At 42.3% G+C, this 21,340-nt stretch overlaps 1 protein-coding gene across 2 annotated transcripts in view; it reads right to left on the reverse strand.

Moving 5' to 3' along the window:
- The window catches only part of PARP8 (poly(ADP-ribose) polymerase family member 8), a 171,592-nt gene that overhangs the window by 39,521 nt on the left and 110,731 nt on the right, over positions 1-21,340 (reverse strand). Inside the window, exons 10-14 of one of the 2 annotated variants that reach the window (XM_054032717.1) lie at positions 19,205-19,271; positions 16,754-16,879; positions 13,428-14,016; positions 11,268-11,321; positions 11,069-11,164 (exon numbers count right to left, since the gene is read on the reverse strand). In XM_054032717.1, the coding sequence (XP_053888692.1) occupies positions 11,069-11,164; positions 11,268-11,321; positions 13,428-14,016; positions 16,754-16,879; positions 19,205-19,271 (932 nt within the window). The remainder of the gene's footprint in view (positions 1-11,068; positions 11,165-11,267; positions 11,322-13,427; positions 14,017-16,753; positions 16,880-19,204; positions 19,272-21,340) is intronic. The other variant, XM_054032719.1, reaches the window with a different exon arrangement.

Below are 21,340 nucleotides of genomic sequence, written 5' to 3' on the forward strand. Positions count from 1 at the left end.
CAACCTCAACCTCCCTCAATCTCTCTGATACTCTCAGCATTAACTTACTCCCAGTTGGTTCCCCCAATTCAGTATGCACCTTCCACAGAGAACCCTCACATGTAAACATATCAGGGGAAGCATTGCCTTTAGTTCTGCCCTCATTTAGTTTACATATCAATTGAACTGTTCACTTTTTAGGGCAGGGATTATGTCTCCTGTGCCTTGTACAGCATTAAGGACAGAACTGGAACCCATCCATTGATCAAATGCAGAAAACCAATTACCAGGTACATTTTCTTGTTTTCTACACAAATTATCACCGTGTCTTCTCTTAAATCTTTTTTTTCTCACTTAACTTATGGCTCTCAGGTTTGCCGTAGCAGTTTACCTAATGAATAACACGTAGTCACATTATCAAATTGTGTATTATATTGTAATTCTCCCTTTATAGCATTCTAAAAATTGCCTAGCTGACTGAATGGATAATCCATATAAAATGGCCTTTATCTGCTAGGTTGAAAAGTGAAATTCTCAGAATCTATTTTGTGACTGTAGTTTTGGATCTGAATTGAGATCCTAGATTCGGACCTTGGAGAGCTACTGGAATACAAATGTTTAATAATATTCATGCTCCAACTGCCTCTGATGAAACACTGACAGAATTCTATACAATAAATATAGTTCCTTGAATAAACAAAACAGAGTGGCTAATCCCCCTGAGTTTTTGCAAATCTTGCAATATTGGTGTTTTACTTAATGCTCCAGCTCCTGAAGTCAGGTGATTTTGTGAGAATCTCAGCCTTCATTTTTTGTGTAGTACAATTTTAGTTGTCGTGGTTGTGGAGAAAAGTTTAAAAAACATGACCCGAGGACACCCTAAAGGCTAAAATCCAGGATGCAAATAAAAATAACCCAACTTTTTTGTTGTTGTAAATCTCATGATTTTTAAGCCAATCTCATGCTTTCAGGGCCTTAACTCGTGAATTCTCACTGTTTGGAAATACTGAAATAACTTTTCTCCATATATGCACAAAGTGAAACTTATTACAACTTTTAAAAATTGTTTTCAGTAGTACCCACAATGTGCTAGGTACTTTCCAAACATTCAAGAAAGGGTAGTTCCTATTCTGAGTTGCTCAGAGTGTAAGGACAGACAAGTAGATAAATTAGGAGAAGGGGAACAATAGCAATTCTCCTCTGCAAATGAGACCAATGAACACATATTCAGTAATAAAACATAAAACAAGATATACAATAATATACACAAGGAGGATAAGTTAGTGTTGCAGAGGAACCAACACTTTGAATTCCTTGGCCACTGTGAAGCCCATGAAGACTGCATTCTCTCTTCAGACACCATGCCAGCAGGTGAGACCGACTGGACTATTCTCACTGGCTGGAGTAAGTTGAAAAACCAATAAAAAATGTTGTTTTTGTGCAAAATTTCCAAAAATGTCAAAGTGCTGACATTTTACTGGCATTTTTCAATTGTTGAAAAATTTTGAACAGCTTTTCCAGATTTTTTTTCTGGTCAAAATTTTTTTATTATTATTAATGTCACTGAAAATTTGAAAGTGGGGAAATTTTAACCAGTTCTGGGCTTCACAGTCTGAAAATTCCTTGTCATGTTCACTTGTCACTCTTCTGGAGAACCCTTAATTCAGGAATTGGCTTTGTGCCTGGTCTGACTGAGCTCACGTTCGCTGTCCAAAGCATGCGTCAAGGTGTAACTATTTACCAAGACTTGAAACAGTGGCTGAGCAGGACCAAGTTTCTGCAATGGTTTATGGTGTTTAAGTTTGCCATTATGTCAATCTAATTAATGTCAATCAATTGCACTTTAAATTAATCCAATCTTGCCTAAGATAAACAGATAGTTACTTCAGTATTCTTGTATTTTCTTTGCTTATTGTCTTGACTTCTCCAAGTCAACCAATTCTAAGTCAGGACTTTTGAGTCCATTACTCATTTCAAGAAAAATAAATTGATCAGATTAAAAATATTTCTTCCTAGTTTTTTTTTTATTTATTTACAATGGCTAGATGGTGAATAAACTTTGGATCACAAACTGTCCTTTAGTAAGTGTTGGTAAAGAACCTAACATCCTACCGCAGTGTCAGCAATAATAATAAAAAGAATTATACTCTTCTGCTATAATGTCTTTGGTTTAGTATCTGAGATGAAGGCAGCTTAACACAGAGGCTACACCCACACGATGCCACCCTTGGAGGTGGCAGGTAGTGTACGCGTAGCTACATGGCACTGTGAAAAGCAGGTTGTGTCCACATTGTGGTGTGTAGCTACCAGTGAAAGGCTCTGGCAGAGGAAAGGAAGCAGTGAAAGGCTTCAGCAGCTCCCCACAGCCAGAGCCTTTCCTTGCAGCGAGTATTTTCCTGCAGTGGGGAAAGACTCCAGAACTGGGGAAGCAGCGGGACACTACACTGATAAAAATAGTAGTGTAGACAGGAAGGCCTGGCTTGGGTAAGTAGAGAGCCGTGTAGGTTATGTACTCGGGTACATACCCACACCCATCAGACATGTTTTTTCCTTTTCTCACCCAAACCATGCCTCTGGTCTACGCTGTTATTTATACCTGGGCTAGGGGTCTAATGCATATGTACATTACCCACGGCTGAAAGAAGTGTGCAGGGTAGGTGTAACCAGATGCAAACAAGCAGATCTTTACTGTGGCCTCAAGGAGCTCACCTTGTCTACATCACAATCAGATCTAGGTGGCTCCATTTCCTGGTATATGTCGAATCTACCAAATCTCTTAAAGGCACAGACCATTGCAGTTGCACTGCAGGTGCAAGATTTCAAGGAGAGGGGATGAGAGCACAATGGGCACCCACACTTTAACTCCCACTATGTCTGGCCTGAAATGCAAGACACCACAGCAGCACTGGAAAGGAATGGGTAGGGGACACCATCCTTTGCACCAGTCAGCGGACCTAGTTGGATGCATGAGGCTGAAAGAGATGCTGCATTGTCTGAAGGGAATAGCAGACATCATGCTCTTGCTGCATGCTAAGAAGCTGAGTGAGGAATTTTATCTCCCTGAGCTCCCGCTGGGATGCTGCAGTTCTATACCACGCCCAACAAATGGCTGTATAGGCACAAATACAACTAAATATCCACAACTCCTGCTTATCTTCAACAGAGGTGGCCAAAGGCAAAGCTTCAGAGAGAGAATTTCACCTTAGAAATCCAGCTCAAACCAAGGAGTTCTCAGCACATTTACAGTGATTACTTTCTCTGTCTATTCCCAGCACAGAGCCACCACAACCTATATCTCATGTTCTCCACACTGAGCATGGGTTTACTCCAGAACTCAGTGCTTAAGGACTCTTCAGCAAGGTGTAGTCAGACTCTCTTGAGATTTTTTATCCAGGCAAAAAAGTGCTCCACAAGTAAAGTAATCCCAAAGCTGATTTTCACAAGGCAGTCCCTTAATTGTTACCCTTTTATGCAGAATTTCTTATCTCGGATTCATCCCAAGTTAAGGGGCTCAATGGAGGAGTAACTGAATGGAATTCTATGTTCTCTGTTTTACAGGAGGTCAGACTAGATATCTAATGGTCCCTTCCAGCCTTAAAGTCTATGAAACCACTGAAAATTCCCCATAGAGTAGAACCTTGATTTTATGAACACCAGTCTGAAAAATGACCATTTATATGAACCATTTTTCTCAATGGCAGGGGTCAGGGATTGGAACAAAATCACATAATGAAAGTGATGTTGAAACAAGTCTTTATCACTTCATGTACCGACACCTTTGGGGCACTGGAAATCACTTTGCAGTGGTTTGAAGGACAAGGAGAAAGCAATGCAATGCACCATACACTGCACTATACCCACTGTAATTCAGGTGTGCAATTTTATGAACTTTTTGATTTTAGGAACTCCTCAATTCCAAATTAGTTAATAAAATAGGGGTTCTACTGTACTTTCTAGAGGGATTTCTGGGAAATACTGAAAATACGAGGTATGGAGGAGGCATCAAACTGGGACAGCTCATTTAATTTTTCGGAAGTCATTGCAGAATCTCATTGTACTATCTGTCTTAGATACCAGAATGATTGGGCTGGACCATTGACTATGGGACTCCTCAATGACTCCCAGCTCCAGCATCCCCTTAACTTCAATACTGATCTCTTCTCTTTTAGCCTCCGGGATCCAATATGGTTTAACCTTCACCTTTACTCCTGGATCCGTAATGATGTGGTAATGGATTTCTATGGTTCTGCCTGGCTTTTCCTAGAACACATCACGGTTCTGTTCAATCATTTGGATGACCTCTATATGTTGTTCAGTGGTCAATTTGGGCAACATTTTTACCTGTCCCTGAGATTTATTTTTTTGGGGTGGTGTCTCTAGGGTGACTATATAAGTTTCTCTGTCTTGCCAGAGCTTCAATAGGTTAGTATGGTTGAATTTCTCTTGTTTTTGGCGACCAGGTTGTCAAATCTTATAGTCAGCCTCTCCAATAGCTTCTATAACTTGGTATGGCCCCTGCCATCTGGCGAAGAGCTTGCTTTCTGCTGTGGGCACCAGCACCATTACCCAATCTCCCATCTGGAATTTCTGAACCTTTGCTCGATGATTGTAATAGGTCTGTTGGGCCTCTTGTGCTCCTTACATGTGCTCCCGCATTATGGGGGTGACTTGGGCTATTCTATCCCACATCTGCATCACACGCTCAATGATGTTCCTTCCCTGACTGGGCTCTTCTTACCAGTCTTCTCTGGCAAAGGCCAATATGTTGTGGGGGTGGTGACCATATAGCAACTCAAAGGGGGGAAACCCGGAGGAAGCTGGGGAACCTCTCTTATAGCAAACATTAGGTAGGGTAGCAAGGTATCCCAATTTTTCCCATCTCGACTCTGCTTTCCATATCATGCTCTTCAGCATTCTGTTAAAGCATTCCACGAGGCCATCAGTCTGTGAATGATAGACTGAGGTTCACATGGCCCGTATTTGGAGCATTACACATAAGTTCTTCATCAATTTTGATACAAAGTGGGTCATTGGATCTGTCAAAATCTCCTCAGGTATTCCTACACTAGAGAAAATTTGGATTAACTTCTTTGCTATCATCTTGGACATTGTGTTTCACAGGGGTAGGACCTCTTGGTACTGGGTAGTGTAATCCAGAAGCACGAACACACATTGATGACCTTGGGCCAACTTCTCCAGTGGGCCTATCAGGTCCGTTGCTAACCTTTCAAATGGGACATCAATAATTGGTAAGGGTACTAAAGGGACTCTTAAGTGAGGTTGTGAGCTGTGCAAGTGGCATTCCAGACAGGGGGCGCAATAGCATCGGACTGCCATATAGACTCCTGGCCAAAAGAAATTTTATATGATTCTATCTAGTGTTTTATCTACCCCTAAATGTCTTCCAAACAATGGCTGTGTGCCCTTCAATAATCTCAGGGTACTAGAAGCTGCTCCAGTTCTTGCTACTGTAGTCATACCAACAGGGCGGCTAACAGGGGAGTTTGAGAGGGAGTTCTCATTGGAGGAGAAGGTACCTGTATTTGCATCTGTCCTGTGTGTTCTTGGGTGCTCTTGTGTGTTTGTTTGTAGGGGCCGGCAGGGGCTGGGTGCTGGGACGGACGCCGAGCCCTGAGCAGGGGGCGGGGCTTGGCTGATCAAGGGGCCCATAAAAGCGGCCGCCCAGCCAGGCAGTGGTACAGCTGCGAGCAGCGGCAGCCAACAGGGCGGCTAACAGGGGAGTTTGAGAGGGAGTTCTCATTGGAGGAGGTAAAGGGGGAGGCAGGAGGGCGGGGTGTGTCGTGCGCTCTGTGTCCCCAGGTGCTGTGGGCAGAGACTGCAGCAGCCATGAGCCAAGCAGCAGCAGCAGACAGAATGCAGATGGCTGCATGTGGAAGCTGTGGTATGTATATAGTCCTAGCAGGAGACCCGGAACAAAGGTATGTGTGTATGAAGTGTCGCCTTATAGTGTTACTGGAGGAAAAGATTAAGGGGCTGGAGATGCAGGTAGAGACCCTGGTGGAGTTTAGGCGGGGGTTTGAGCAGCTGATGGAGGATGGGCAAGGCGGGGCTGAAGGGGAAGGCTCTAGGGTGCAGGAGGAGGCAGTAGTAGATGACAGCGAGAGGGGAATGGAAGGAGGAGATCCAGGGAAGTGGAAGCATGTGACTGTGAGAAGTAGGCCAAGGAAAAGGAGGGCCAGTGAGGGGGGAATAGAACTCAGGAATAGGTTTGAGTGTTTGGATAACGAGGTAGAGGGGCAGCAGGTGGTGACTGAAGGTGGGAGGGTGAGGAAGAAGAGAAGAGCTGCTAGTCCGAGAGAGAGGGGGGAGGAGTTGATGGAGACAGCACCAATTATGGGCCACCAGAGGATACAGGAAGGCATAAGGGGGAGCATAAGGGAAGATAGGAGCAGACACAGGTCAGGACTAGAGGGATCGGAGACTAGATTACTAGATCGCACTGTTGCCAGGCGACGGCAGGTGTATGTAATTGGAGACTCTTTACTGAGGAGATTGGACAGGCCTGTGACCAGGGCGGACCCGGAGAACAGAAGAGTGTGCTGTCTACCGGGTGCAAAGATACGCGATGTGGACCTGCGGTTGAAAAGGATCCTAAAAGGAGCAGGTAAGAACCCCTTGATAATCCTTCATGTAGGAACGAATGACACGGCTAGGTTCTCGTTAGAGAGAATCAAGGGAGATTATGCCAGGCTGGGGAAGACTCTCAAGGAGATAGAGGCTCAGGTTATCTTTAGTGGGATTCTGCCTGTTCCGAGGGAAGGGCAGCAAAGGGCTGATAGGATTGTGAGGATAAATAGTTGGCTAAGGGAGTGGTGCTATAAGGAGGGCTTTGGGATGTATTGCCACTGGGAGGCTTTCGGGGACAGACACCTGTTCTCGCGGGATGGGCTTCACCTGAGTAGGGAAGGAAATAGACTTCTGGGAGGGAGGCTGGCTCATCTTATCAAAAGAGCTTTAAACTAGGAAGTTTGGGGAGATGGTTGGGAGATGCACAGTTAATCTCCACGCCAGTTTCCGGTATTGAAAAGCTGAGTGTAATAAGAGGAGACATAGCCGGGGAGATGAGATTGGACATAGGAGGGACAGGGGGGACGAACACAAAGAGGCCCGCAACATACAGTGCTAGTAATGGGAGACAGGCTAAACGACATACATTAGGCTGTTTGTACACCAATGCGAGAAGCCTAGGTAATAAAATGGAGGAATTGGAGCTCTTGGTCCGAGAATTGAAACCGGATATCGTAGGAATAACTGAAACGTGGTGGAATGGCAGTCACGACTGGAACGCAGGTATGGAGGGGTATGCGCTGTTTAGAAAAGACCGGGATAAAGGTAAAGGTGGGGGGGTGGCATTGTATGTCAATAGTGAAATAAGCTGTAAAGAAATAATAGTGGATGGAATAGATAACACAGAGTCCGTCTGGGCGATACTCAAGCTGGGTAAAAGTACTACTAGAGCCTCTCCGGGGATAGTGCTTGGGGTGTGCTATAGACCGCCGGGATCGACCCAGGATATGGATAAGGAATTGTTTAATGTATTAAGGGAGGTAAATACTAATAGAAACTGTGTAATTATGGGGGACTTTAACTTCCCGGATATAGATTGGGGAACAAACGCTAGTAGCAATAATAGGGCTCAGATGTTCCTAGATGTGCTTGTGGATCAATTCCTTTATCAAGTGGTAGCTGAGCCGACGAGGGGGGAGGCCATTTTAGATTTGATTCTGGTAAGTAGTGAGGACCTTGTTGAGGAAGTGGTAGTGGGGGACAACTTGGGCTCCAGTGATCATGAGCTAATTCGCTTTAAACTAAATGGAAAGAGTACCAGAATTAAGTCAAAGACTAGGGTTTATAATTTTAAAAAGGCCAATTTTAACAAATTAAGGGGACTGGTAAGGGAAGTGGATTGGGCAAACGTATTAAGGGACCTAAAGGCAGAAGAAGCCTGGGATTACTTTAAGTTAAAGATGCAAGAGCTGTCAGAGGCCTGTATCCCCAAAAAGGGAAAAAGATTACTAAGCAAGAGACTGGATGAGCGACCAGCTGAAAGGGGCGATTAGGAAAAAACAGAAAGCGTACAAAGAGTGGAAGAGGGGAGGGATCAGTAAGGAAACTTACCTTAGTGAAGTCAGAGAATGTAGAGATAGAGTGAGAAAGGCCAAAGGCCGGGAAGAGTTGGACTTAGCGAGGGGAATTAAAAGTAATAGTAAGAGGTTTTACAGCCATATAAATAGGAAGAAAGCAAAGAAAGAAGAAGTGGGACCGCTGAAGACTATAGCCGGAGAGGAGATTAAAGATAATCTAGGCATGGCGCAATATCTCAATGAATATTTTGCATCGGTGTTTAATGAGGCCAATGAAGGTATTAGGGATACTAGCACCGTTACAGAGGGGCATACGGGATGGGGGATTACCGCATCCGAGGTAGAAACAAAACTAGAACGCCTTAATGGGACTAAGTCGGGTGGACCGGACGATCTTCATCCGAGAATATTGAAGGAATTGGCGCGGGAAATAGCAGGCCCATTAGCGACTATATTTAATGAATCTGTAAACTCGGGGGTAGTCCCGTTAGACTGGAGAATAGCCAATGTGGTTCCTATTTTCAAGAAAGGGAAAAAAAGTGACCCGGGTAACTATAGGCCTGTTAGTTTAACATCAGTAGTGTGCAAGGTGCTGGAGAAGATTCTGAAAGAGAAACTAGTTGAGGACCTTGAAGTTAATGGCAAATGCGATAAATTACAGCATGGTTTTACGAAGGGCAGATCGTGCCAAACGAATCTGATCTCCTTCTTTGAGAAAGTAACGGACTTATTAGATAAGGGAAATGCAGTGGACCTAATATACCTGGATTTCAGTAAAGCGTTTGATACAGTACCCCATGAGGAACTATTGGTTAAAATGAAAAACATGGGGATCGATATGAAAATCCAGAGGTGGATAGGGAATTGGTTAATGGGGAGAATGCAGCGGGTCGTATTAAAGGGTGAATTGTCGGGTTGGAGGGAGGTTACTAGTGGAGTGCCTCAAGGTTCGGTTTTGGGACCCATCTTATTTAATCTATTTATAACTGACCTCGGGACCGATTGCAAGAGTGGGCTGATAAAGTTTGCGGATGATACGAAGGTGGGAGGAGTTGCAAACTCGGAGGAGGATAGGGATACTCTGCAGGGAGACGTGAATGAGCTTGTGAATTGGAGTATCAGAAATAGGATGAAATTTAATAGTAAAAAGTGTAAGGTGATGCACTTGGGGACGAATAATAACAATTTTAGTTACAAGATGGGGACGCATTGGTTAGAAGTAACGGAAGAGGAGAAGGACCTAGGGGTCCTTGTGGACCGCAGGATGACTATGAGTCGGCAATGTGACGTGGCGGTGAAAAAAGCCAATGCGGTCTTGGGATGTATTAGGCGAGGTATATCTAGTAGAGATAGGGAGGTCCTGCTTCCGTTGTATAAGGCGCTGGTGAGACCTCATTTGGAGTACTGTGTGCAGTTCTGGTCTCCAATGTTTAAAAAAGATGAACTCAAACTGGAACGGGTGCAGAGAAGGGCGACTAAGATGATCAGAGGAATGGAAAACCTGTCGTATGAAAAGAGATTAGAGGAGCTTGGGTTGTTTAGTCTGACAAAGCAAAGGCTGAGGGGGGATATGATTGCTATCTTTAAATATATCAGAGGGGTTAATACAAGGGAGGGAGAGGAATTATTCCAGTTTAGTACTAATGTGGACACGAGAACGAATGGATACAAACTGGCCGGGGGGAAGTTTAGGCTTGAAATTAGACGAAGGTTTCTGACCGTCAGAGGGGTGAAATATTGGAACGGCCTTCCGAGGGAAACGGTGGGGGCGACGGACCTGTCTGGTTTTAAGATTAAGTTGGATAAGTTTATGGAGGGAATGGTTTAATGATAAAACATAGTAGCCAAGGAAAACCAAGCAATGGTACATGAACAACATAATGGCCAACAAGGGTCAGGCTAGAGACTCTTGCCTATATGCTCGGGGTATTACTGATCGCCATATTTGGGGTCGGGAAGGAATTTTCCTCCAGGGTAGATTGGCTGAGCCTCTGGAGGTTTTTCGCCTTCCTCCGCAGCATGGGGCAGGGATCACTAGCAGGAGGGTCTCAGCCGATTGAAGTCACTAAAACACAGGATTGGGGACTTCAACGGTAGAGTCCAGGGAAGGGTCTTGCGGCCTGCAGCATGCAGGGGGTCAGACCAGATGATCATAATGGTCCCTTCTGACCTTAATGTCTATGAGTCTATGAGTCTATATAAGAAGTCCCTCTTTATCATGAAGTACAGCCCTGGACCTTTGGGTTTTCCATGAACCAGGACCCCGTTCACTTCAACAATTTCTTTTCAACAACTTCTTTTCTAAATGTGATATAGAGGATCATTGGCTTGGACCTGCCCAAAATTCTTATATGAGGGACCAATACATCCAAGCTCAAGGAGATCTATTTTCATTTCATACCCAGGATTGGTCTCAGTGCAACTGGGCCCAGCCTCAGGTTCACCAACTATCTGAGTTGCCTCCCTGCCTGCTGGATGAGACCACTTACCCACAAGTACCACCTTTTGATTCTGGGCCAAGATTTTGGTCCCCAGTGCTTTATCTTGCCTCCTTTCTCATCCCCAGGTGCAGAAAATAAGTCCCGGGCTAATTCAGAGAAGATGAGAGGAGGGATATTTGCTGGAGTCACAGTACTGGTCCCGAAGCTACTGCCTTCTTCTGACCCCTCCACCAGAAGTAGGTTTACAAACCCTAGGAAGTCTTGTCCTGTGAGCAGCAGGCATGCGAGTTTAGGGACCACTCCTGCTGTCTCCCTTGTGTTTTCCTGAACTTCAATTTGTACAGGAATGGCTGGGCAGTAATTAACTTCCCCGTGAGACAGCTTTTTCCGTCTAATGTACATTAAAAAAAATCTTATCCAAATACAATATTGTGATGCAGTACATCCAGAATAACTTGAGAATATTCTAACAGGTTTTTGTTGTCTATGGCTATTTAAGACATTAAAAATATGTATCACATAACTCAGCCACATTCAGCTTACCCTCAGCATGGGGCCATTCTGAAACACATGTGGTTCGTCACAAACTACGCAGTATTCATTCAGCACTGGTATCCGCTGCTCAGCAAACTCAATAGTCTGAGAACAATGAAAGTGAGAACAATAACATCTGCTTAAAAATAATTAACAGACAGCTCCTGCTTCAAAGTGTTTCTAAAACAGATTAAGCATGACATCCTACCTGCACAAGAAAGCCATTGTCTCGTATTGGAATGCATTTTGCACCATAATTCGGCTGTAAGAAAAAAGGTCAAGCAACTTCAGTGCTAGAGCTAATTAGAAGAGATGCTGCAGGTTTCTTGTGGAAATAGTAAGAACATTTGTATTTTTTTTCTATGAAGGTCTGTGAATTAAACGATATTGGCATCTGGAAATATCTCTAGTTTGCATAGATTAGCCACAATAAATTCATCTGTTTCTTTACCTCTTACCTAGAGAGTTTTTGCTTTATCTGTAAACACCCTAAAAACTGTAATATCAAAAAGAAGCATTGGTACTTTGACTCCATGTTAATGTACAAACCTCTAAGCAATATTTTAAAAATGAATAGAATTCTTTATTTTTTGTGTGTGTATCCTGCTTCTCTACACGTATATAATATGGACTATGTGTTTAGACTTGAATTACTAACATGCCTTTTAAAACAAAAAAAGTAGAAAATCTCTTTCCACTATACTTTTCATGAAACCTCTTCCTTGATCCTCATCTTAATAAGTATCTATGCTCAGACCTTCTTTCTGACACTTTATTTCAAAGTGTTATCCCACATTACTTTGGAAGGTACCTTTGCTACGGTGGCCACTAAGATGTGGAACTCCCTCCCCCTGACATCTGTCTCAGACCATCTTTTTTACTTCAGTGGGAGATGGACCAAGCTGCTTATTTGTGGAACCTTTCTTTTCCCTCCCCTGCTGCTTCTTTTCCTGTACAGAACTCCAAGTATCTTGGCAGGTCTTTGGAAAGGAGCTAGGATTTTAATAAGTAAAGTGCCTACTTAAGTCCTGATGCCATTCCACTGAAGTCAATGGTGTTGCACCTGACTGCCTACGGGCTGATTTCCCTCAATATTCATGTATTATGACAAAAATGTTATTTTTCTTAGCAGTTTTGATTTCCCCAAAGTCAGTGGGATTATTTCTATTGACTTTAAGTGGGAGCTGATTCAGGCCCCTAAAGCAGAGACACCATCGTCGACGGTTCAGAGTGAAAAATGAATCCCAAACATAAGTGATAACAGATAAAACTTTTCAGTTCACCTTTCATTAATTTTGGTTGTACAAGTTACAGAAACAACCAAGTAACATGCACATAGCAGCTTTATAAGTCACACTATATTATTGCCTTTAGATACAGCGAGAGTTGCTCATAGTTGACTTGTTAGGCTAATTTACCATGAGTAGGCTGAAACACTATTAATGTAATTTCATTACAGTTAGAATATTTAATAATATTTTAGACTTACATAGCACCATTCAACCAAGGATCTCAGAATTCTGTCGAGGTGGGGAAACTGAGGTACCATACTTATCAATGGTAAAGTTGTGACTAGAACCCAGGTCTCCTGACGCCAGCTCCCCACATCTAACATGTAAGACAACAAGCACTGCCTCCCAATGCCTTGAAACAGGAAAGCAAACTAGCTCTTACTTACTCTTAAACATCCTCCCTATTTTTAGTGATCAGTTACAGACGGAAGTAACATTGAAGTGTATTTTCTATGTTTAGTAAAATGCATGTTAACCCTTTGGGTTGGGTTTCCCAACCCAAAAAAGAACAACTGTATGGGCATGTATGGGACTTTCCCCAGGTGGCCGCAAGGAGGAAAAATGGGCTTCAATCCCCTGCTCAACCTACCCATATCACTGTCTATGCACAGGCTATGGAGGAAGCAAACACCCATTGAATATTACTCTCCCCCTACACCAGTGTCTTCAAGGAGTGGGTACAGCCTCAACTCCACTCCCTTCAATGTGCTGACCAGCATGAAGGGAGAAGGAACTTACTACTGGATGGGGCCATCAGCAGATTATTTCCCCCATGGAGCAAGAGAGGAACTATGTGACTGAGCTGCTCCTGTGTCACAGCAGCAGCATGCTGCCCCTTACTCAGGGGTAGACATAAAAACTCGGTCTTAGCCTATGTGGTCCCAGTTAGTATGACAGATTTGTATGTGTGCAGGTATTTGTTTAATATTTACCAGAAAGGTAACTTCCAATGTGTTTTATTTAATGTTAAATCCTTCTTGATGTATGCATTTATGTATGCCCTGGATATTAATCCATTTTAAAAAACAAGCAAGAGAAAAAACAAACAAACAGAAAGAATAATGATTATTACGCACAGCAGCTTGCGAAGGTGATGAGGAAGATGGCGTTAAGATACCAATAAGCCCTGAGGTAAGAGAGAGCCTCCTGCCCTCTGCTATGGTGGGTTCTTTGAAAAACTCCATTTTGGATGACTTAGGGGCACTGGAGTATGACTTGCTGAGTAACTTTTGATTCTTCAGTCCATCTAATTCTTCCATTCTAAGATTACTGGAATAAGACCTGCTTAAAAGTTTGTGAGGCTTCAAGGTGCTATTGTGCTCACATCGAGGATCCCCGGAACATGATCTGCTTAGGAGTTTTTGGGGCTTTAGAGTGATGCATTCTTCTTGCTTGACAGCTGCTGAGCAAGAACGATTCAACAGTTTGTGCGATTTAATAGCCATTGTCTGCTCAGCCCTAGGATCACTAGACAATGAACGGCCAAAAGTTCTGTGAGACTTTGTGGCACACACATCCTCAGACTTTACTGTGCTAGAACAAGTCCTTCTCAGCAGCTTGTGAGTTTTGGAGATGCCATCTTGTTCAGATTTCAGTTTTGATTTGTTTTTACCACAGCCAGGTGGAGGATAACTTGGCGACCTTAAAAATAAATAAGGGGAAAACCTAGTACAGGAACAATAAAAAACTCCATGAAACAATAAATACACAACTTTACATATAAATACACATATAATCAAGGTATTTTTTAAAAAAAATATCTGTTTAACGCAGAAGAAAGAGTGACATTTATGGATTATGCAAATTTGTAAACAGATTTCATTCCTAAAAGTATATAATAAGTAGTATGTATATCTGTGTATCTGACTAGCTATAGGCATAGGCCATGATTTAAAAAAAATAGGTGCCTAAATTTAGGCTACTAAGTTCATAATCAGGCCACTTACTTAGGCATCTATTTTTGAAAATCATGGCCATATTTTTCACATGGAGCAATAGACTTCTTCAATCAAAAGGGTAAATCTACTTTGCTTGCACAATTGTTATAGCATGGTTCTTTCAAGCCATGCTAATTTCTTGACACCACGAGCCAGTGGAGTTTTGCAAGCAGATCGATTGCAGGATATAATGGGTTCTTAGAATTTTAACTTCTGCAGAAGCTTGTATCCAGTCACTCACATTTATCTCAACCGAAACAATTCTTAAAAAAAACAAAACAAAAAACAAACAAACCTCCCTCCCCCCCCCCCCCAATAATCTGATTATTTTGTAGAAGACAGTTTGGCTTGATTCTCTTCTCACTTCAAGTGGTTTTACTTCGGTGTATTCCTGATTGGCAGCAGCGTAATGCAAGAGGGTAATCAGGCCTAATATATATATCAAGAAAACAAGGAATCGAGGTGCAGATGAAGCAACATTTATATGATCTGGACTATTTTTTCTAATATTTAAAATTGTTTACCTAGTACTAAGAGAGCTGGTATCAGGCAAAATTAAATCTTTCTGAATCATTTTTCCATCCTCATATCAAAGTGAAACCTTTTTGGTTTGCTCAAAAAGAAGAGAAATGGAATCAAAAGGGAAAACATCCCTTTAACAGGCTGGCAGTGTCTATCCATACTGTTAGCAAATGGTGATCCTGCTGGAAAATATTCTGTGAATGTGCTGACTCACGCTTGTAAATGATTCATTATCATACATGGATATAAGGGAGATGGGAATGGTACTGTTAACAAAGAAAGGAGGCTTAGCATATGGGCTAAACAGTCTTTGGAGAGGAATCTTAGTTGCAGCTGAGTCTAGGGGAGAAGGATTGGGTTGGCTTTTGTATTCAATTTGTGAATAAAACCAACCCCCAGGAAGTGTAAGAGAGAGAGAGAGAGAGAGAGAGAATGTGTGTGTGTGTGTGTTGACATGCTATAGCTTGTGTGAATGTTTGGTACAGAGTGTGAAAACCTCTGGCTCACAATTCCATCTTCCTCTTCTATTTCCTGTAAATATAAATACCCCTTGACACCTCTGTATGGATACAGTATCCAACCCATCGCCAATCTGGGTCTGTTGTACCACTCACTGTTACATGTGAAACTTAGAATACAAGAAATTCGCCAAGCACCAGAGATGCTCAAAGGATCACCCAAACCCGAAGAGGGGGTGATCAGCCAACTCCCCAAAAATAGAAAAAAGTGCTACATCAGGTGAATTACACTACTGAAAGACACAGAGGCACTTAAGTGCATGAATAACTTTACTCATGGTAGTATGAACTCAATGGGATTCAAAAGGACTATTCACATGAGGAAAGTTATTCATGTATATAAGTACCTCCAGGATTGGGCCTTTCAAGGCCTGGTGACTGATTTTCAGAGGTGCTGAGCATGCATGCTTCTAAATGAAATCAATAGGAGGTGTCACTGCACAGCACCTCTGAAAATCAGGCCCTACTCCTTGAGATATCAGAAACATTTTTTTCTGAAAGTGAAGAAAAATACAATTATGGAAAGCAAACTTGGACAGCAATAAAACTAGCAGGATAATATGGCTAAGGCTATGTTTATGTCACGGAAGTCATGGAATCCGACTTCTAAAGACCTCCGACATTCTCTGCTTCAGACCTAGGGACTGCCGGACTCAGCCAGTGGGGGGACCTGACATGGTTCCAGCGTCAGGTGACAGTAGTGACAGGGGGCGCCCTGCAAAGTTCCAGCAACAGGTGACAGACTCCTGAGGGGAGCCCTCCACAGGGTTCCAGCGATAGGCGACAGCCTCGTGTGCGTGTGTGTGTGTGTGTGTGTGTGTGTGTGGGAGGGAGGAGTAACGACTCAGGCGAGTGGCTGGGATGTTCCATTTTCTCTTTGGCAAATATGCTCACCCTGCAGCTCCGAGCTGCTGTGGGAGGAGGGGGAACCCCACAGCTCCCAGCCATCACAGTGGTAGGGGAAAACCATGAAGCTGCAGCAGCGACAGGTCATGTCTTCCGTGAATTTGTATGGTTTATTGCCTCTGACATGTCCGTGACTTTTACTAAAAATAACCATGACAAAATTTTAGCCTTAACTATGGCTAATAAAATAACAGTCTGCCTACTAAACTAATAATAGCGCACACAGCCAAGTTTAACAGTATAAAATGAGTGATTTCCATTTCTAGATGAGTCAGGGTCTTTTAGAGGGTAGGACATGAAAACGCTCCCCCACCCCCGAATAATCTTGGAAACTGCTGTAGTTCCTAGTTAGTTCTTGAAATCATACAAGGTGAGGGCACAAGACCCAAGAGGTAAGATATAAACAGAATACTTCTCTTTGGAGAAAAGTCAACATTTCTGCTAAACTGCTAAATCTTGTTAAGTATGCTGTGGAATCTGAACAGCATGTGATAACAAAAATATTTCACCTGGTATTACCTGCGCAATGTAGAAAAGATGTGCAGAGGGGATTTCACCTTTTTCTCAGACACTTTCTTATTGTGCGTACAATTTGATTTTTCTTTGCTATTTTTCCACTGCTGCGTAACAAACGTCTGCATTATTCTGTAAAGGAGGAAAAGACAATCAAAGCCAAGTCACAGTAATTGTAAAGCTAACACCTGTACATTCATCATTTAAAGCCATGTAGTGGCCTCATTCGAAATGAAGAACTTGAGAGTCACATGGGTGGATTGAGGCCAGTACTTGGCTCTTTAAAAATGACATTGTTATTGATATAAGCTATATAAGTATACATCATATACACATCAAAGATGAAAGATGTGAAAGTATCTTTGTCACAGAGATGCAGAAACAGTGAGAATGTTTAGGTTTGAGATGCATGGGTGGTACTGTTAAAATAGATGGTAGTGTTGGCTTAACTGGCTATTTCATTGATTTTCAAAAATGAAGATCTTCTTGCCCGCAAAAGTGATGAGGGGCCATGAGACCTGTGGCTATTCAAAATTTTTGACTTAACTGCGTAGTTATGTAGATGTACAATCACAGATCTCTCCCCTCTGCCTGACAAAATGTATCACACAAAAATGCATTGTGTATGCCTCTTGTAAAGGCTATCTAATGTACAACTCACGGGTACTATAAGGAATTAAATGTAATATTAGGAACTGATTACTTTTTTCTCAATTTCAAATTACTGCACAGATTTTTAATAATGTTAATTAATCTGCAAGGTTATTAAAACACTGTGCTGATTATTTCTGATTGTTTCTTTAAACCTACCAGCAAAAGATTTCTTTATGGAACCAGAGTAGCAGCCGTGTTAGTCTGTATCCGCAAAAAGAAGAACAGGAGTACTTGTGGCACCTTAGAGACTAACAAATTTATTAGAGCATAAGCTTTCGTGGACTACAGCCCACTTCTTAGGATGCATATAGAAGAAGATGCATCCGAAGAAGTGGGCTGTAGTCCACGAAAGCTTATGCTCTAATAAATTTGTTAGTCTCTAAGGTGCCACAAGTACTCCTGTTCTTCTTTTTATGGAACCAAACTGCCTTTTTTTTCTTTTTTTTAAAGGTGTAGATGTTTAGGGTACATCTACACAGCAAAAAAATCCCCACAGCAGTGACTCTAAGAGACCAGATCAACTGACTTGTGCTTGTGCTTCAGGGCTAAAAATAACTGTGTAGATGTTGGGGGTCAGAGCCCTAGGCTCTGAAACCTGGCAAGGGCGGGTTGTGTCCAGCCCAGGGCTCCAGCCTGAGCCTGCATGTCTACACTGCTATTTTTAGCCCTGCAGTGCAAGCACTGCGAGCTAAGTCAATTGACCTGGGCTATGAGCCTGCAGAGTTGTTTTTGCTGTGTAGATGTACCCTTAAACTTACATTCTTGTCATTTTATTAATAGTAATTATTCATATTAATTATTAATTAATATTAATAATGAGAATTTGCAAAAAGATGAATCGTCAGAATTTTAACTAAACTGAACTAAGTCTTGAACTGGCTACATGAAACTGCTAAATCTTTTCATCTACTGTGCCTTACTGGCCTCAGAAAATCAGTGCCCAAGTGGTTATTAGTTTTTGTGGTAGAACCTCAAAGTCACCCCTCACAGATTGGAGCCCCATTGTGCTAGGCATTGTACATAACAGGTTGCCTGCCTTATAGAGCTTAAAATCTAAGTTGCCATATGAAATAAAACATGGTCTAGATAGTACTTAGTCCTGCCATGAGTGCAGGGGACTACACTAGATCAGTGGTTCTCAAAGCCAGTCCGCCGCTTGTTCAGGGAAAGCCTGTGGCAGGCTGGGCCGGATTGTTTACCTGCCACATCCGCAGGTTCGGCCGATCGCAGCTCCCACTGACCGTGGTTCGCCGCTCCAGACCAATGGGGGCTGCAAGAAGCAGCGCGGGACGGGGGATGTGCTGGCTGCCCTTCCCGCAGCCCCCATTGGCCTGGAGTGGCGAACCGCGGCCAGTGGGAGCTGCGATCGGCCGAACCTGCAGACGTGGCAGGTAAACAAACCGGCCTGGCCTGCCAGGGGCTTTCCCTGAACAAGCGGCGGACTGGCTTTGAGAACCACTGCACTAGATGACCTTCCGAGATCACTTCCAGTCTAGTGATTCTGATTCTCAGCTGCATCCTCACTTTAGATTTCACACACTTTAGACAGTACAGTTTATAAAACTGCAGTAAATGGCAAGGGGAACATTTACAGGGATTACCTGTTATTTGTCAGCACTGTCAAAACAATTTGAAAGGAGGAGGTGGACTTTTTAACTGAAAAAGCAGTCAGGAGCCATTTGGCCCAAAGAGAACTACAACCCATCTGTTAAATGTGTCTTGACCCAATGCAAGAGCTAACATAGGATGATTGTAACAATAATGCATTAAGCAAGATCGTATTAAATTTCTTCCAGAACTTACTTTTTCAGCTGATGTCCCAACCCAAATCTTTCCTTAGTAGAGATTTGAAATACATCCACGGTGGGTACTGCAGAAAATGTAATATTGGTGATATGTGTAAATAGGAATTGCCATGCTAGAACAGGCTATCACAGAGACCTACTTATTCTATTAGTGGTTTGATATTTACAGGCAATATTCTGTGCTAATTTATACTTGGGAAACATCATGGAAACAATGGTGAGGGCGGTACTCTTGCCTGAGCCAGTATGGAACTTGAACACGTGAGCAAGAACCAGCCAGCCAAGCACTTGAGTACCACTTCAGAGTATTGGCCCACCCTGTTTAGCAACCCAACTCCAGCCCTGGCCATCTCATTTCCAAGTAAACGGTTCTAGTCTTTTAAATCTCTTTTTGCAGGGAGCATTATTCTCCCTCACCTTCAAAAGATTTACTGATTTACTTACTCATTTAATCTCTTTTTGGTGGGGAAGTGGAGATTCCATTACTTGCCTATCTTTATTTACTGTTCACTATTCTTTAAAAGCCCTTTGAGACTTTGGACCAAATTCTGCCCTCAATTACACCATGTAAATGCAAAGCAACCTCACTGAAATCAACAATATTCCCCTGTTTTCACACCAGACTGACTGAGGGTAGAATTAGGCTCTTCCCCAAAGAGGACTTGCCATAGATCCTTTAGTATCTCATCAGCACCACACCATATTTTCTGGATCAAAGTGTTTTCTCTCTGAGAGGCCTTCCTACCCAATGCTCATTCCAGAACTTTTTAAAAGTATAGGAGATCTGGAATATTTTTGTTGCAGAAGGTAATTCTGCTCGGAAAAAAGAATATTTTCTGTATGAAATTTTAATTTATTCAAGTTCCCCTGAACTATTATAGGTGTTATTATTCTACTATTATAGAATTAGCCCAATCTGTAAGCATGCAGAGACAGTCAAACTCTACTCAGACATTTATCTGTTCCCTGTCTCTATCTCTTAGAATGTAAAGAAAACCTACTAATTTCATTTATCTGTAGGGTTTATTTTTTGAAGGCATTTCAGTAAAAGATCCAGAGAGCTTGTCATCTGAATGCATCATGTATGAATCCCAATAGCCAATGATTGTTCTGATCTTTCATCAAGGAAGCTCAGACGTTGTCATTTATGTGATAGGATACAGACTTCATACCATTCCCACCATCAATACGCCCATATTTATTGGCTCAGATAATTGAAAACATAAGACATGGAGGCTGGAAACAAGCTTCCAGTTCTAGTATTACCAAAATCCTTTTGTAACATTTACTAGATTGAAATGGCAGATGGCACCAAGCACTTATTGAAGAAATCTCAATTCTTTGAGGCAGGATAACAACCAGCAAATATTACAAGCATTGATATCGTCCAAACAAATGCATTTCATTATTGTAAGAAAAGAAAAGAACTTTAATGATTACACTGAAAAAAAGAGATCCTAAAGATCTGGCTTAATATTTGAAGTTAACTTTTATCAGAATGAAATTGTGATTTTTAAGCATATGTTATTCTGATCATTATTATTTTTTTAAAGGCAATAAAAATGCCAGTTCTAATCTGAAATGCCACTCTTTGCCAGGTGCTCTTTAGAATGATTGTTTCATTTGCAAATAATTCAAAACATATCTTCCGTCTCCCTCAAATTTCCCTTCTTTCAAAGAAACATCTGTTGATTTTTTTTATCCTTTTGTGCAGTGCTATTATTTAAATGCTGTTTAATCTTTCTGAGACAAACTGTGGTTGGATTTTCAAATGGGATGGATAATGTGATTAGCAGTAACAATGTATTTAGATTTATAAATTCTAAAGTGTAACTAAATCTCATATTTCAGAGCATAAGATGATTGCCTGATTGCCTGAAGGGTTTAGGAGCCCTTTTCCACACAATTAGCATGGGATGTGCTGCATTTCAGAATGTGCCATGGTGCATTTCACTTCCTTTTAAACATCAGGTAATGGACACTGCCAGAAGGAGGATACCAGACCAGATGGCAGTGGAGCTGGAACAATTTGTATACTGGGGGTGCTCTGCAGCAGCACCCCCAGCACTCCTAGTTCCAGCACCTATGCCTGATGGACCAGTGATATCATTTAGTATGGAAAATCCATTGCTCC

This window comes from Malaclemys terrapin, chromosome 6 (genome assembly GCF_027887155.1).
Source record: "Malaclemys terrapin pileata isolate rMalTer1 chromosome 6, rMalTer1.hap1, whole genome shotgun sequence".
Lineage (NCBI taxonomy): Eukaryota > Metazoa > Chordata > Testudines > Emydidae > Malaclemys > Malaclemys terrapin.